Source organism: Saccostrea cucullata, unplaced genomic scaffold, assembly GCF_032062105.1.
Source record: "Saccostrea cucullata isolate Sc308-1 unplaced genomic scaffold, CSIRO_AGI_Scuc_v1 ctg41, whole genome shotgun sequence".
NCBI classification, from domain to species: Eukaryota; Metazoa; Mollusca; class Bivalvia; order Ostreida; family Ostreidae; genus Saccostrea; species Saccostrea cuccullata.
Genome location: NW_026930623.1, coordinates 344,933 through 361,301, shown reverse-complemented (window position 1 = coordinate 361,301; position 16,369 = coordinate 344,933). Strand labels below are relative to the sequence as shown.

Here is a 16,369-nt window from a genome sequence, read left to right as displayed (position 1 = left end):
GATTTTCATCAAGAAAGTTCAAGTTAAAGTACTGGGTGAAAAAAAACAATGAAAAACTGGATCTTATTCTCAAACTTACCTTGGACACATCCTGACCTCTGGAATGAATGGCTTGAATAAACAAACAGCTGGCTGCTGAGTTTCTGTGTATAGCACTAAAAAAGAAAACGTACATGTATTTTAAGTGTCCTATGTACAAATGTAGAGGTGCAAATCATTCAAAACATTTCTTTTGTTTATCACATTCGAGATTTTTCTGTGTCCATGCTAACAATAAATAGGAGTACACTGTAGATACCTGATGAAGTCCTGGACCGGAGACTCCCGTGATAGCTGTATAAGGTCACTCACGTGGTTAATCACCAGCCAGGTCATGTGTTCTGCATCCAACATGTTCTCACACTGCAAGTTAAAATCAGACATCCAGCATCTATATCAGATCACATCACAATGAAAGACAACTGATTAATTTTTTTTATCATATGTATAGATTTTATAAATTGTGTTATTTTTATTGACATAATATCTCTCTCAGTAGGTGCTTGTTAGTGTTAGAAGACTGACCACGAAGTCACAGAAGAGAATGATACCCCCTCGTCTGAGGATCTCCTGGTTACAGCAGTGGGTCTCAGCCACAGGGTGGGCCTCATGACTCGTAGACTGACTACAAAAACAAGGAGTCCTAAATTCAGATGTTCATAACACAGATAGTTCAACAGACTAATTTTCAAAATGTGCTAATGCAACTTGTCATTACATCCATTGTTATTATGTTGTGCTAAATAACCAAAATTTAACATTCAAAGCTTTAATATTAATCATTAAGAACAAGACTTGACACTTGTATCAGAGTATTGCAGTGTTTCACTACCTTGTTCCTGGTTTGAGATGCCTATTTGGGGTCTGCATGACCTCACTCCATAAATTCTGGTCATCGTAATTCAGAAGGATCAGAATGTTACACCACTGTAAGGTCAAGGTCGGCAGTGTCATGGAAACTGACAGGAAGTTACGGTTGACTTCTCTTATGCTGTAGAAACAATCCACAGCTTCCTCAGAGGCAATCTGTAGAGCACAGGTGGCCACCCTCCTAAACATACCTGTAGAATACAATATCATCAAGCCATGAGTATAACCTGAGAATATGGCTTCAAGACTGTTCACATGACATATAATTGGTAAGTGCTCTGGTTCAAACACTACCCTGTATATAATGGGATAATCGAGAATCTCCAAGAGAAAAATGGAATGGAAGAAACAAAACACAGTTACAGAAATACAAAACCATGAAATATATGCAAATACATGAATTGCATTCATGTTATTTATATTATATGCATTTTAAGTCAAGTTTTAATTCTATTCTATTACCCATAAAAAAATGTGTAGTATAACAACAAAATCTGATTCCATTTGTTAACATGTGATTTTGTTGTCTGACGTCACGGCGTCAGACAGTACTAGATTTAACCAGGGCTTATTTATGCAGTCGTTCCATGAATTTGTTTAGATAGTTCAATGGTGGAAATTTCGATACATGCATAATCTCCAAAGACGCTTTTAGTTCGCCCCAGGAGGAAATGAGCTTTTAATCTTTTATTTACATTACTGGGTGATTTTGTCTTTAGTATAATCCGTGCTTTCATCTTCGAACATGCCCGCTTTAGTTCTCTTAAAAAATGCCCAATTATATAGAGCTCATAGTTATTTTTGTGTTGTTGATCAAAGAATAAGTAATAAATAATTGATTGCTTATTTTCAGTAAAATTATACCTTTGACATATATAAAACATCAGGGAATATTTTCTCTTAATATTGTAAAAACTGTTAATGCAGTGCCTGAAAAAATGCAGTGAAAACAAAAAAATGTCTTATTCAAGTTTAATTCTTTGTGTAAATAGATTTGCAATTTGGCTGAAGTGTTAACAATTTACACCTATCCAACGACATATTTCAGATTACATTGTAAATATCAAAACCCATTAATTATGTAAATATATTCACTGTACATCAGATGGTTTGAGAAGCAATGAATTCAAGAAAGCAAGGGAATGGTCAACATGTGTAACACTCTGCCAAGATATCGCTGTTTATTAAAGTGATCAAAGATCATTTTCAAATCCTTCATTTTATTTTGTTTGATGAATAAAAAATCTGTTAGGTCATTTAACATAAAAAACATTATTTGAAAAATGCATAAAAAATGTGTCAATATAATAAATTGAGATGGAAGAAATAAGACAACAAAATAAATTCCATAATTAATAAAATATTATCGTTAAAAATTTGACCATTTATAACATATACATGTGATTTTGTTACAAATTAGGATTATGTTATATCCTTTTTTCAGTAATTCATTCAATAGTAATTTTTTAATCAATCATAGGTATGCCCAAGTTATACCCAATTAGATGCGTATTCTTTGACATCCACATGTTATACATGTAAATAAACAGTAAAATCCTAAATGAATTATTTTAACATGCTTATGCACTTGATGTTCATTCCCACATGCACCAATATAGCACATTTAATAAAAAGAAAAATATACAAGTATTAAGTCATCCTTGTTTTGCTATATAATTTTAAAAATGATCAGAGTATTGGGTACCTGACTGGAACATGTGTGTGATGTACAGTAGGAACTGGGACAACTGTTGTGACAGGAACTCTGTTTGGTCATGTGACCCATGATACGACAACTGATGACCCATGATGACCTCTAGACATTTCCCAATCACCTGAACCAAAAATCTATAAAAGTGAAAAATATTGTCCATAACACTCCATCTGTTGTTGTTAATTGCCTCCCTAATGAAAATATCCATGCATGAATGTCTTATTTGTGTCAGCTGCTGTGAAGCAGTCAAATCTCGCTATCTCAAACTTGAGAATTTTGAGATAATCAAGAATTAAAGATATACATGTAAAATACTTAAAGAATAAATGGTTTAGACTTCCAAATCACTTTACCAATTCACAAGATATCCATGGTATTCCAGATATCAGGGTTTGAGATACCAAATTTGAGCTGTATATCAGAGGAAAAAAACCCATACCTTGCTAGAATCTGTTCAGGTAGCATATCCTGGACCATTTGTTTTTGTTCTTCTGTCAGTTTGGAGCTGTGAACTTTGAAGAGGGTGAGTTTGATTCTGAGCTCAGTGAGGCGTGACAGTATGACCTCCTCCTTGGATTGAGCCATGAGAACTCGGACCACAGATAGCACCAGACACATCCAACGCTGTAAGTTCTCAGTGCTTCCCTACAACAACAATACAGAGTTTTCCTCAAACATGATAGGATTCTAGTACATGTATCTTTTGCACAGATTTTTTGATATGCATTATACGTTATAAGGTCCAGCTTAAATCATGATAATTCTCTACTAAAATGACAATTCCTGTATGCAAATGTAAAATGATACCAAAAATTAAAAAGGTTCTTGATGTACTTTGATGTACTTGTATCTTACTATGTTTGAAGGAGCTTGTAACAGTGTCTTCAGCAAGATATCCACTGGTCTGAATACAATGGGAGCTAGACACTCAAATAGACGATGAAGCACGTCCAATGATTCACTGTTGTCTAAATTTACCTGAAACAGAAGTATCAAGACACCAATAAATTACTGATTATATGAATACACCTATCTATTTCCTGATTGGCTGTTTTTCTAAGGCTTGCAGATTCCCTTATGTTACATGATTGGCTGTTTTAATCAGATTGTAGATTATTTGATACTTGATTGGTTGTTTTCTGTTTATAGAGAGCTATCTGTTACCTGATTGGCTGTTTTCTGTTTATGGAGAGCTATCTGTTACCTGATTGGATGTTAAGGCTGGTAATAAACTGTCTGTTATCAGACGAGATAATCTCTTCCAGCGCTCTTCACTCTCCTTCTTACTTTGCTGTAGAACCACCACTAATAAATCCAGGGTCTGTATAAGTAAATTAAAGTTTGCAGATGAAAAATGGAACTTTCATTATTTCTTTCATTTTGTACATGTTGTGATGCACTTCTAGACAGAAGTCAGTATAATCATTACATGTATTTATTATTGGATAAAGATTTAAAGCCCTTTTTGGCTATAATATAACCCCTGTGTGTTCCTGGTAGTATTTTGATATAATGTGTAGAATGATAATATCAATGAACATATGTCTGAGTCTCACACATGGTCTCTACTTAAATTGTTGATATTGGTTTGTTGTCCTTTTTCTCAACAGAAACAAGTCAAACACCACGGGTCTCAGGGCAGGGATGGCTGGAAAAATTAAAATATCCCAAATAACCAACACACTATCAAAGGTAGCACAAATTTACAAGATTTTACATTTACAAATAATGTACATGTATGATTTTCTACATAATTATTTTGGATTGTAACAACATGCAGCAATGTTTACATTTCCATGTACCATATGATTACATTGCTCCCAAATAATTCTTGAATATACAAATGCATTAATTTTACCATGAGACACTGGTTGTAGTCCGCTAGCCATGATACCATCACAAAGCTGGATGATCTTGGGCATTCCAATGATTGTTTTACTGTGAGTTTTCTCATATGATAGCATAACAAGGAAACTGAAGATGTTGGGAATTAAGTTCTCTGAATTTCTGAAAAAATAAGAAAAAGAAAAATCCAAACTACGAAAAATTTAGTAAAGACAGCATTTATATGTTCATGTGCATATGAAACATACACTTAGTGACAGTTTTGACAACAATAATGGACATATACAAAATAAAATTACCCACCTAATTTGTCCCTCCTCTATGAACTCTAACTGCTTGATGATAAATCCTATGAAGACTTGATCAGAGTCCAGGAGACAGTAATTCACTCTGAGCTGAATCAGCTGACTCAGAAGGTCAAGGACTTGCTGCTGAAGGTCAAGGCTACTGGACACAGTGTACTGCTTCAGAGCTTTGATGACCAGGGGCTCAAACAGTCGGATATACGAGGCTACGGTGGACTACAGTGATAACATTTTAGTTTAAATCAGTTTACATGTTATTAGATGTAAAATGTTGAATAGGCCAATGGGATCATAACTCAGAGGGTAACAAAACTTTTTTTTTGACAATAATTTCTAAGACCCATTTTTTTTAATACAAAAAATGTTTGACTTTGGGCATCATTATTTTAAACATTTCTGGTTACCTTATCAGTTTTGCTATTGGGTTTCAGGATTGCTGGAAATTTTCTGTCTACACATTTCCTTAATGTGTTCAATGACCTGAATCAAAAAAATGATTAAGATTAGAGGATTACAAGCAGAATCATTCAAATCAATTATTTCATCACTACTTTTTTTACAAGCAAACAGGAGTTATTGGTATGAAAACACAATGTATATATTATTTACACTTTTATTTTTCCCTTAGCATAATATACCTTTAGGAAGTTGATAACATTGTTTTTCTCACAACCTTACTTAATCCAAGGGGAATTATTTTTCGTAAACGTCACTTCCGAGATAATGTGAATAGTACTGCGCAGCCGCCAAGTCATTGAACTGCAAGTAGCCGGAGCTCCTCACTTGCTCGATCAATTTGGACGAGGTCAATATCTTCTTAGAACTTTTTCAGAGTTCAATTTTGTTTCTGACGTGGTCAGTGACTGGGTAAACTGAGTATAGGGCTGGGTAAAACATCGGTTTTGAAAGTTCAAACCACGTGCGTCATGGCGGACGCTCCTAACCATGCTAACCCTGACGATGATAAAGCACCGGTCAAGGGAAAGAAAAAAGCCCCGAACAAATCATCGTCTTCGGGAAGACACCGTCTACAGTTCGTCGTCGAGTTCGTCGACTTCGACTAGCACTTCCACGTGTTCTCGTGGTCATGGCGGAGGACATGATAGTTCCGCGCCAAATAAGGCTTTCTATTAAAAGCGATTCAAGAGAATCAAGAGAAACAAGTGTGTTATTAAGAGCAAAAATCTGTATGATTATGATTACCAAGAATATGAAGATCGTCAGCTGAATACTTTTTAAGAACCGGGTACTTCCGGTGAAGCGGCTTCGAGGAAGCGCGCATTAGACGAGATTCTGAATATAACAACAAGTACGTAAATGCCGGTAAGAAACTTAAAGTTAAAGAGACTTGTGATAAACCTATTGATGATGAACTAGCTAATCTCGTGACAGATTGGTTCCGAGAGGGAATCGAGGAAGAACGATATAATGAGCTTCTAAAAACGACAAATCGCCCTTTACACTTTTATTTTTCCCTTAGCATAATATACCTTTAGGAAGTTGATAACATTGTTTTTCTCACAACCTTACTTAATCCAAGGGGAATTTTCTAAAGTAGGGCAAAATAAGTACTGACCCTGTGCCCTCCTCTTGGTCAGTGTGGGAGGAAGCTTTAAACGTGGCCCCGGCCAGTGACTGGGTAAACTGAGTATAGGGCTGGGTAAAACAGAAGTAGTACTGCCCAGGCTTGTTATTTCCCGTCAGTCGGGCAGCTTTACCGGGCTTACCAGACAGGTTCACCAGATGTTGAGGCTCCCATTGACAGACAAGATTTGTACCAAATAAGGCTTTAAGAAGCTGAAAAAGAGACAGTGTGTTAATTAAACAAAATGTATGGTATGGATACAAAATTGTAATGTAGCTGTCAGCTGAATACTTTTTAAGAGTACTAATTTTGCTTATTTAGCTCCCTGGTTCCTACTTCAATATAAAACAATTCTGTGTAAACTTAACTTTCATGAAAATTTCAAAGAAAGCTGTACCTGTTGTACACATCTGATTGACTCTGTGGGATCCAGTATAACTGTAGACTTGAGGTACTGTTACAATAAGTACACTGTAATACCACTATACCTGTTGTACACATCTTATTGACTCTGTGGGCTCCAGTATAACTGTAGACTTGAGGTACTGTAGAATCTCATCAGCGTACTTCCCAATGTCCTCCAGTCTGGCTATCTCCAATATCTGAGACAGAGTGACCAGTGAGGTGTGGAGGAGACTACAGAACTTGTCGGTCACCATCAGATCCAGGGACACCTAAACAATAGACATCACAATACCAATATCTGAGACAGGACGCCTAAACAGTAGACATCACAATATCAATATCTGAGACAGGGACACCTAAACAATAGACATCACAATATCAATATCTGACACAGAGACACCTAAACAACAGACATCACAATATCAATATCTGAGACAGGGACACCTAAACAATAGACATCACAATATCAATATCTGAGACAGGGACACCTAAACAGTAGACATCACAATATCAATATCTGAGACATGGTGACTACTGAGGTGTGAAAGGACTACAGAACTTGTCAGTCACCAACAGATCCAGGGACACCTAAACAATAGAGCGAACATTACAATAACAATACCGGGAAAACAGCATACATCATGCAAACTATAATATGTATTAAAAGATACTGTCATATGTTAATATGTAAAACCAAATTGTCAACCAAGACTTATATAACATAATTTCAGAATTCACATAATGTTGAAGATTTTTGACTGATATTTTAACTATTAACTTGAGTAAGCTCCCTTTAACACATTCATGACAGACCTTATAATTTGAGTAAACTCCCTTTAACACACTTTCACGCAATGTGGAAGATTTTTGACTGACCTTATAATTTGAGTATGCTCCCTTTAACACATCATACAGCTTCATGTAATGTGGCATACTGTGGAATACTCCTAATGAGTCCTTTTTGGTCTTCTCTTTTTCTTTCTCCTGTTCTTTCTCCTTTTCTGTGATATAAATTGTTGTCTTAAATATTCACTAGTCAAAAATTCCAGTAAATACATACATGTGCTTTATTTTTTTTTTTATATGAAATTACTCTGAAATTGCTACAATTTTAAAAATTTTGCAAAAAAGAAAATAAAATCTTAGATGAAAACTTCCACCATTTGATTGTTCAAATTCTCATTCTGTCCATTATTTACCTTTTTGTTGTTTTGTGGGTGTTTTTGTGTCTGTATTGCTGCCTTTGGCTGGGGAATCATTAGGACTCTCCCCCTTGTTCTTCCTTTTGATAGGACTGAGGGAGGGGGCATTGGGGAGAGAGGGCAGGGAGGGTTTAACGGGAGCTGGACCAGGAACTTGTTCATCGATCACATGGACACAGCAATTCAGGACCCTGTAATATGACCTATACTTCAAAATCACCATTTAGAAAATGTTATTCATTGCATCAGAGAGGGAAATAAACAAGAATTTTCATTTACACAGAAATGAATGATCAATGTGACACTATACCTGGCAATATGGAAGAGGAGTTGGTCTAGGAAGGGAATCAGAAGTCTGTCTGAGACGGCCCCCCATTTAACCCCCTCACCATCATTTGCAGAGTTAGACTCCTCCACAGGCTGCATACATCTGTACACGGCACCTAAAATTAGCAAAGCATGATGCACATATAATACAACTGTACATGCGCATTTAAAAGTTACACACAACTCTTTATGTACATGTACTTTTTATGAATTTCTCTTAATTTTCATATAGAAGATTTTAAGTACTAAACTTCAAAAGAATTTTTTATTAAAATTTCTTTTATCAGAAAAATTTAGATACATATGAATGTAAAATTATATTTTTAATGCATTGGCAAGGCCACACATTTTTTATAACAGAGTCTAAATTTTACCTGCGACCAGATTGCCAGCAAACTGTAGAGTGTCACTGTGAGCAGCTAGATCCAGACTGACATTGGAGGAGGTCAGTAGAGGGAGGATAATGGTGAGAGCCCCTCCCCCTGACCCTGCCGACATCTCATCAAGGCTGAAGGTACTGAAACACAACAATACGCAAGATCAACTCCAATACGCAGGATCAACTCCACAGTTCATATATGAAAATGTGAAATTCTTACTACTCTGATGTTCTTCTTTAGATTTTATGAACAATTTCTTATGATGTAAGTGAAAAGTTTATTAAAAATAATGAATCTCTACAAGCTTTTACAATGATAATTTTCTTAGATTTGAATATAATTTTTTCAAGTTGTTATAAGGTACAGATATGCATGCCTACTTCTGTGAAACTGATTTTAACAATCCATCACAAAAGGACAATCATATATTGTGTGTTTCAAGAATGAAAAGCTCAAATAACATGAAATTCCTCATGCATGACAAAGAAAGACAGCAAAGAAAACATGCACAATTTTCCAGAACATTACTCTAGCAAAAATGCAACTCAACATGAAAATAAATAATTCTGAACTATTTATAGTCTTCAACGAGTTATTGAACAAGACAATTCAAACCAGAAGTCTCTGTCGAGACTGAAGCTCTACTGGTTTGTACATGTACTTATAGCAAAGGACGAGAAAAGTTCTTGAGCAGTTGGGAATTGAAACTTTACAACAGCAATAAATTAAATAACGATCCTTGAAAGTCCCTTTATGTTCTTAATGTAGTCTACTTGCAAGCCACATTATATTTTAATCAGATTAAAACTGTATTTGGAGTAGCATTTTGAGAGTATTTAACAGAAATTTCTATTTTCAGGCAAGGCAATAATGTTAATTGAAGTCAAAAACCAATATATAAAATTGTGTTTCTTAGTGTAGTCTGCTTGTGGGCCAAATTATATTGATATCGAACCAAAACTGTAGGAGGAGTAGCATTTTGAAAGAATTTCACAGAAATTTCTATTTTTAGTAACAACAGCAACACCATTCGTCGAAATCAAAAACCGATATACAGAATTATGTATCTTAGTGTAGTCCAGACCAAAAATGTAGGAGGAGTAGCATTTTGAAAGAATTTTACAGAAATTTCTATTTTTAGTAACAACAGCAAAACCATTCATCAAAATCTAAAACCGATACATGGAATTATGTATCTTAGTGTAGTCTACTTGTGTACCAAGTTATATTGAAATCAGACCAAAAATGTAGGAGGAGTAGCATTTTGAAAGAATTTTACAGAAATTTCTATTTTTAGTAACAACGGCAACACCATTCGTCGAAATCAAAATCCGATACACAGAATTATGTATCTTAGTGTAGTCTACTTGTGTACCAAGTTAAATTGAAATCAGACCAAAAATGTAGGAGGAGTAGCATTTTGAAAGAATTTTACAGAAATTTCTATTTTTAGTAACAACGGCAACACCATTCGTCGAAATCAAAATCCGATACACAGAATTATGTATCTTAGTGTAGTCTACTTGTGTACCAAGTTAAATTGAAATCAGACCAAAAATGTAGGAGGAGTAGCATTTTGAAAGAATTTTACAGAAATTTCTATTTTTAGTAACAACGGCAACACCATTCGTCGAAATCAAAAACCGATACACAGAATTATGTATCTTAGTGTAGTCTACTTGTGTACCAAATTAAATTGAAATCAGACCAAAAATGTAGGAGGAGTAGCATTTTGAAAGAATTTTACAGAAATTTCTATTTTTAGTAACAACGGCAACACCATTCGTCGAAATCAAAATCCGATACACAGAATTATGTATCTTAGTGTAGTCTACTTGTGTACCAAGTTAAATTGAAATCAGACCAAAAATGTAGGAGGAGTAGCATTTTGAAAGAATTTTACAGAAATTTCTATTTTTAGTAACCACGGCAACACCGTTCATCAAAATCAAAAACCGATACACAGAATTATGTATCTTAGTGTAGTGTACTTGTGTACCAAGTTAAATTGAAATCAGACCAAAAATGTAGGAGGAGTAGCATTTTGAAAGAATTTTACAGAAATTTCTATTTTTAGTAACCACGGCAACACCGTTCATCGAAATCAAAAACCGATACACAGAATTATGTATCTTAGTATAGTCTACTTTTGTACCAAGTTAAATTGAAATCGGACCAAAAATGTAGGAGGAGTAGCATTTTGAAAGAATTTTACAGAAATTTCTATTTTTAGTAACCACGGCAACACCGTTCATCGAAATCAAAAACCGATACACAGAATTATGTATCTTAGTACAGTCTACTTGTGTGCCAAGTTATATTGAAATCAGGCCAAAACTGTAGGAGGAGTAGCATTTTGAAAAATTGTTTACAGACAGACAGACGGACGGACGCCGGACGCATTACTATCGCATAAGCTCTTCTGGTCTCTGACCAGTAGAGCTAAAAATGCTGTAATGTTTGTGTATAACATTGCTTGTTTGCAATAGACTATGATTTCACATGTATTTCAGAACAGACCTGGCTAAAGGGAGACAATAAATGAGGACAAACAAACAAAGCAGTTGCTGCCCCTGTCTTACCCAGACCAGACATAACCCATCACAGTTCTGTTAAAAGACAACATCATTCTCTGTAAAATTGGAATTAATGCCTTTTTTTTTCTTTAATCTTGAAAGAATTAAATTTAGTTAGCTTTTTAAAGTTAACTGAATAGAGATGTTTATTTAAGAAATGAGTTTAATTTTGAAGATTCATGAGGTTATGAACTACGACGCTTCACGCCGGCATATTTCATGAAGTGTGTTAGCTCTTCATGATAAATATGCCGGCGTGAAGCATCGTAGATCATATACCTCATGAATCTTAAAAAATTAAATTCATTTCTTATATTTACTTTATTTTTCTGATGACTTGCCATATATTTACGCTATTCAACTGTCAATTTTAAAGCAAAACAGCGTGCACTATATTTTTTAACGTCAAGAGGGGTATTATGAAGTAACAATGGAGATATTCAAGCTTATTCGTGGTACATATGTAATGTAGTTCATGAGAAAATGAACTGCATTTTTTTTGTAAAGAATCATACTGGAAATTTATTGGAAATGTAAATATTCAGTCTTATACATATAGTTGTAACCATTATATTAGAATTTTCATGTAATTGTATGCATGAATCAATTCATAAATAACTTGTACATTACTCCTACAAGCAAGAGCCTCAGTTAACGTCCCTAAGCTCCTTATATTACGCGGCGCCAAGTCAAAAGTATCTCGCCGTGAACCTCTAGCATGCTGGAGTAACTCGTACATGTATACACACATACAATGTATCTTGCAGATAACAAAAACAATTTCTTCCTTGCATGAAGATACTTGGCCCACAACATTTATAAGAAAATACAATATGAAAATATATCAGTTCTGTGGAAATAAAAATTATTGTCTTATTCTGGTTTATTAATTGAAAATCTTTGTGAACATATGAAAAAATATAATATCATGCAAGTTAAATAAATACAGGTTTCTTTGAAAATTAGATTGTTAATGATTTTTTAACACAGAAATGTATTCTTTACATATATTGTACATGTAGAAGTAAATGAAAAATGTACATTTATCATTAGATACATGTATACAATTTGAGAGACATGAATTTACTTTGGTACACAATGCTTAAATCACACCTGTTATCAAAATTTTGTCTCCTGCAATCAGAAACGTGGTAAAAAGATGAAGTGTGTCCTTAAAAATTAAGATTCAAAAAAGGTTATTATGTTTAGAAAGTTTATTATGTTAATAGTTCATACAGTGGATTGAACTCTCATTGTACTAACATATCCCATGTAGCTTTAATGAAATAACAAGTTTCAAGTTTCAAATGTACCCTAATTGTATATTCTTCATCAACTGAAGTTAATTAGTCTTTCAGTTATTTGAACGGGTCCCTACAATCATTTGTATTTTCTACCTATCAGATAAAAAAAAGATCAAACAATTCCACAAAATAAAATATACAAAAAATCATTGTGCACAACATTTTACAATTTCATACAAAATGAATACATTTCACAAAGTAAAAAGTAATGAATTAAAATGGGAGAAAAAATAAGAATAAAACAAAATGGAAATTATCACAGTGACAAGGGGAAATGGACTTTATGTTACCTTGAGTTACTGTGAGATCGACTGGGGGGCCTCTTCATTATTCCCTTATTGCTGGCCTCCTTGGGGAGGAACGATGTACAAGGTCCACACCCCCAGGAATGAGCGTACAGTGTGGCAGGGAAAGCCTCCGACAGGAGGAATAAAGCATGGCAACACCCAAACTGTAGAATATAAAGTACTGTATCATAAAGGGGGGAATAGCATATTACCGCTAAAAACAGACTAAAACTTTTATGCAAATCAGTTCGGATCATATCCATTTGAGATTCACAAAATGAAGTGTTACGAATATGTCATCAAGATGACATAAAATGAGTAAATCAGTGGATAAAATGATATTGAAAAGTATGTTTATCCTGTATTCTAGACTTCAAGGTAACCTGTGTAAACTTACTGTTAAGTGTTTGGACTGTGACACATTCAGCTGATGTAGTGCTGATTTCACGACTCGGGACAAGTTACTTTCTACAGAGGGGGAGACGGCTCCATTACTATCTGTGTAGGGCTTCACCAAGCCCAGAACCAGGGGAGGTGAGTTCAGAACAGAATCAGACACCATCGGGGAGAGGAGCTTCTCAGTGTGAAGTCGAGACTCCGTTATAATCGGGTCATGTTGTGGATGATCACAAGAATAAAATAACTTTGGCACAATTCTGTTAAAAAAACAATATGAAAAGAACTGTGAATTAAAATGGGTTCAGCTAAAAATATTTGCAAAAGATGATAGAAATTTTCTTTTTGGTTAAGCAATGTGGGAAGATGAAAATTTATAAATCAAGCTCATCTAGATTCAGAAAACATGATAAAAACTTCTGTATAAACTCTATTTCTAGGATTCAGTAATAACCCGTATCTTTCCCTATTTACATTATCAGATAGAGGCTTGTTTCACCCACCTGACTAGTGTCTCTGAAGCACAGTGTCTGACCCGGATATCATCGTTTCCTAACATCTCCATCACAAACAACACGATCCTGTCCTGTAGATGCAGGTTCTACAAAACACATATTTACAATCAAATATCATTACCTTGGACTCAACATGGTCATGAAAAAACTTCAAAATATCTATAGATTCAAAATTTATAAACAGTGGTAGTGACTTTCAAATCACTTCCTCATATCCATGGTATTCAAGAAACTGAGGTTCTGAGATAATGAAGATTTACAGTACATATTTAACAAAAAAATATTCTGATGGTAAATAATCCACATGTTAAGATAAATTATCTTTAACACTGTTTTTATTCTATCTTCAACACTATATAATCATTTATAAATTATTAACAATGCTGTCAACCTACCCCAAGAAAGTGGTTTGTCCCTCTCTGTACATCACTACAACAAGACTCCAAATGATTCAACACATTGAAGTTCACATTACTCAAAATCTCTAGTATTTCTACCTGAAATTAAAAATATTATTATGTTTAAATGCACAATATACAGTATCATTGATCTACAAAAGCTAAAACACTCTATCTAGATATTTGTTATTTTAAAGAAAAGTAATGAACATTTAAATGAACAGATGTACATGTATTTGTGAGTAAATAAGATAACAAAATAAAATGCTACTTCTTGCATGTGACTTTTAGTTGTTTTACAGTATTTACCTTGATGAGCCAGTAAGGACTGTCCTGTATACTCACGCACGAGTTTTAGTTGTTTTACAGTATTTACCTTGATGAGCCAGTAAGGACTGTCCTGTATACTCACACAAGTTTTAGTTGTTTTACAGTATTTACCTTGATGAGCCAGTAAGGACTGTCCTGTATACTCACACACGAGTTTTAGTTGTTTTACAGTATTTACCTTGATGAGCCAGTAAGGATTGTCCTGTATACTCACACGAGTTTTACTTGTTTTACAGTATTTACCTTGATGAGCCAGTAAGGATTGTCCTGTATACTCACACATGAGTTTTATTTGTTTTACAGTATTTACCTTGACGAGCCAGTAAGAATTGTCCTGTATGCTCACACATGAGTTTTAGTTGTTTTACAGTATTTACCTTGACGAGCCAGTATGGATTGTCCTGTATACTCACACGAGTTTTAGTTGTTTTACAGTATTTACCTTGATGAGCCAGTAAGGACTGTCCTGTATACTCACACGAGTTTTAGTTGTTTTACAGTTTACCTTGATGAGCCAGTAAGGATTGTCTTGTATACTCACACATGAGTTTTATTTGTTTTACAGTATTTACCTTGATGAGCCAGTAAGAATTGTCCTGTATGCTCACACATGAGTTTTAGCTGTTTTACAGTATTTACCTTGACGAGCCAGTAAGAATTGTCCTGTATGCTCACACATGAGTTTTATTTGTTTTACAGTATTTACCTTGACGAGCCAGTATGGATTGTCCTGTATACTCACACGAGTTTTAGTTGTTTTACAGTATTTACCTTGATGAGCCAGTATGGATTGTCCTGTATACTCATACATGAGTTTTAGTTGTTTTACAGTATTTACCTTGATGAGCCAGTAAGGATTGTCCTGTATACTCACACATGAGTTTTATTTGTTTTACAGTATTTACCTTGATGAGCCAGTAAGAATTGTCCTGTATGCTCACATGAGTTTTAGTTGTTTTACAGTATTTACCTTGATGAGCCAATAAGGATTGTCCTGTATGCTCACACATGAGTTTTATTTGTTTTACAGTATTTACCTTGATGAGCCAGTAAGAATTGTCCTGTATGCTCACACATGAGTTTTAGCTGTTTTACAGTATTTACCTTGACGAGCCAGTATGGATTGTCCTGTATGCTGAGTACCCTGATCACCGTCTCCAGTCCTATAGGACTGTGAGTCCCCAGTAACAGAGGCATCAGACACTTCTTTACAGCTAGGAGAGCCAGGCGGACTGCTACCGAGGACTCATCTTCCATAATGTGGAGAATAATTTCTACCAGGTGTTCGATTCCAATCGAGAACCCTACATTATACAAACAGACAAAATCAGATGTAAAATTATTCATTATTTTTTTGAGGTTAATTTTATATTGCAGTCCATTATCAAAGCACAAGTAATATATTTTATCTTTTTTTGAAAACTGTCCCTTTAAAATCTACCTTAATCCATGTACACAGTAGAAAGATATAATTTGCTATGTACATGTAACACATAATAAGAATAAAGATAAGCATTTACCAGAGACGAATTCCTCTATCCATTTATTGAAATCTCCTCCACCCTGGGTGAGGGTAGAACTTATCAGATTACCAATGATTAGTGTAGCTGTGCCTTTAAGTTGTGGGTCAATATGACTAGCATAGAGCAACACATCTTTAATCAGCTGATTGTTTTCTACAAAGAATAAGACATTAACTTACTACCAGAGATGTTCATTACATTCTCACCAATTTTCTTATATTTTTAATGCATTTAGTGACAAAACATTCATTGTTGGAAAACCCTATTAAATTACACTACATTCCTTTCTTCATAATCTTGAAAGACCAATTACACATTAACTCTTAAAGTATGCTAGTTTGAAAAGTGAAATTCTTACAAATGCAGGA

General features: G+C 34.6%; 1 protein-coding gene across 1 annotated transcript in view; it reads right to left on the bottom strand.

Annotated features, from left to right (window-relative positions):
• Positions 1-16,369, bottom strand: part of LOC134229338 (huntingtin-like) — a 34,423-nt gene that overhangs the window by 13,671 nt on the left and 4,383 nt on the right. The window contains exons 11-36 of the mRNA XM_062711076.1: positions 15,999-16,154; positions 15,583-15,782; positions 14,146-14,247; positions 13,739-13,836; positions 13,237-13,495; positions 12,843-13,003; positions 11,255-11,281; positions 8,667-8,809; positions 8,276-8,408; positions 7,963-8,156; positions 7,640-7,764; positions 6,847-7,032; positions 6,350-6,570; positions 5,178-5,253; positions 4,772-4,989; positions 4,482-4,630; positions 4,193-4,271; positions 4,010-4,025; positions 3,828-3,944; positions 3,479-3,601; positions 3,063-3,268; positions 2,615-2,757; positions 872-1,100; positions 565-664; positions 299-402; positions 80-155 (exon numbers count right to left, since the gene is read on the bottom strand). Coding sequence (XP_062567060.1) covers positions 80-155; positions 299-402; positions 565-664; positions 872-1,100; positions 2,615-2,757; positions 3,063-3,268; positions 3,479-3,601; positions 3,828-3,944; positions 4,010-4,025; positions 4,193-4,271; positions 4,482-4,630; positions 4,772-4,989; positions 5,178-5,253; positions 6,350-6,570; positions 6,847-7,032; positions 7,640-7,764; positions 7,963-8,156; positions 8,276-8,408; positions 8,667-8,809; positions 11,255-11,281; positions 12,843-13,003; positions 13,237-13,495; positions 13,739-13,836; positions 14,146-14,247; positions 15,583-15,782; positions 15,999-16,154 — 3,641 coding nt within the window. The remainder of the gene's footprint in view (positions 1-79; positions 156-298; positions 403-564; positions 665-871; positions 1,101-2,614; positions 2,758-3,062; positions 3,269-3,478; positions 3,602-3,827; positions 3,945-4,009; positions 4,026-4,192; positions 4,272-4,481; positions 4,631-4,771; positions 4,990-5,177; positions 5,254-6,349; positions 6,571-6,846; positions 7,033-7,639; positions 7,765-7,962; positions 8,157-8,275; positions 8,409-8,666; positions 8,810-11,254; positions 11,282-12,842; positions 13,004-13,236; positions 13,496-13,738; positions 13,837-14,145; positions 14,248-15,582; positions 15,783-15,998; positions 16,155-16,369) is intronic.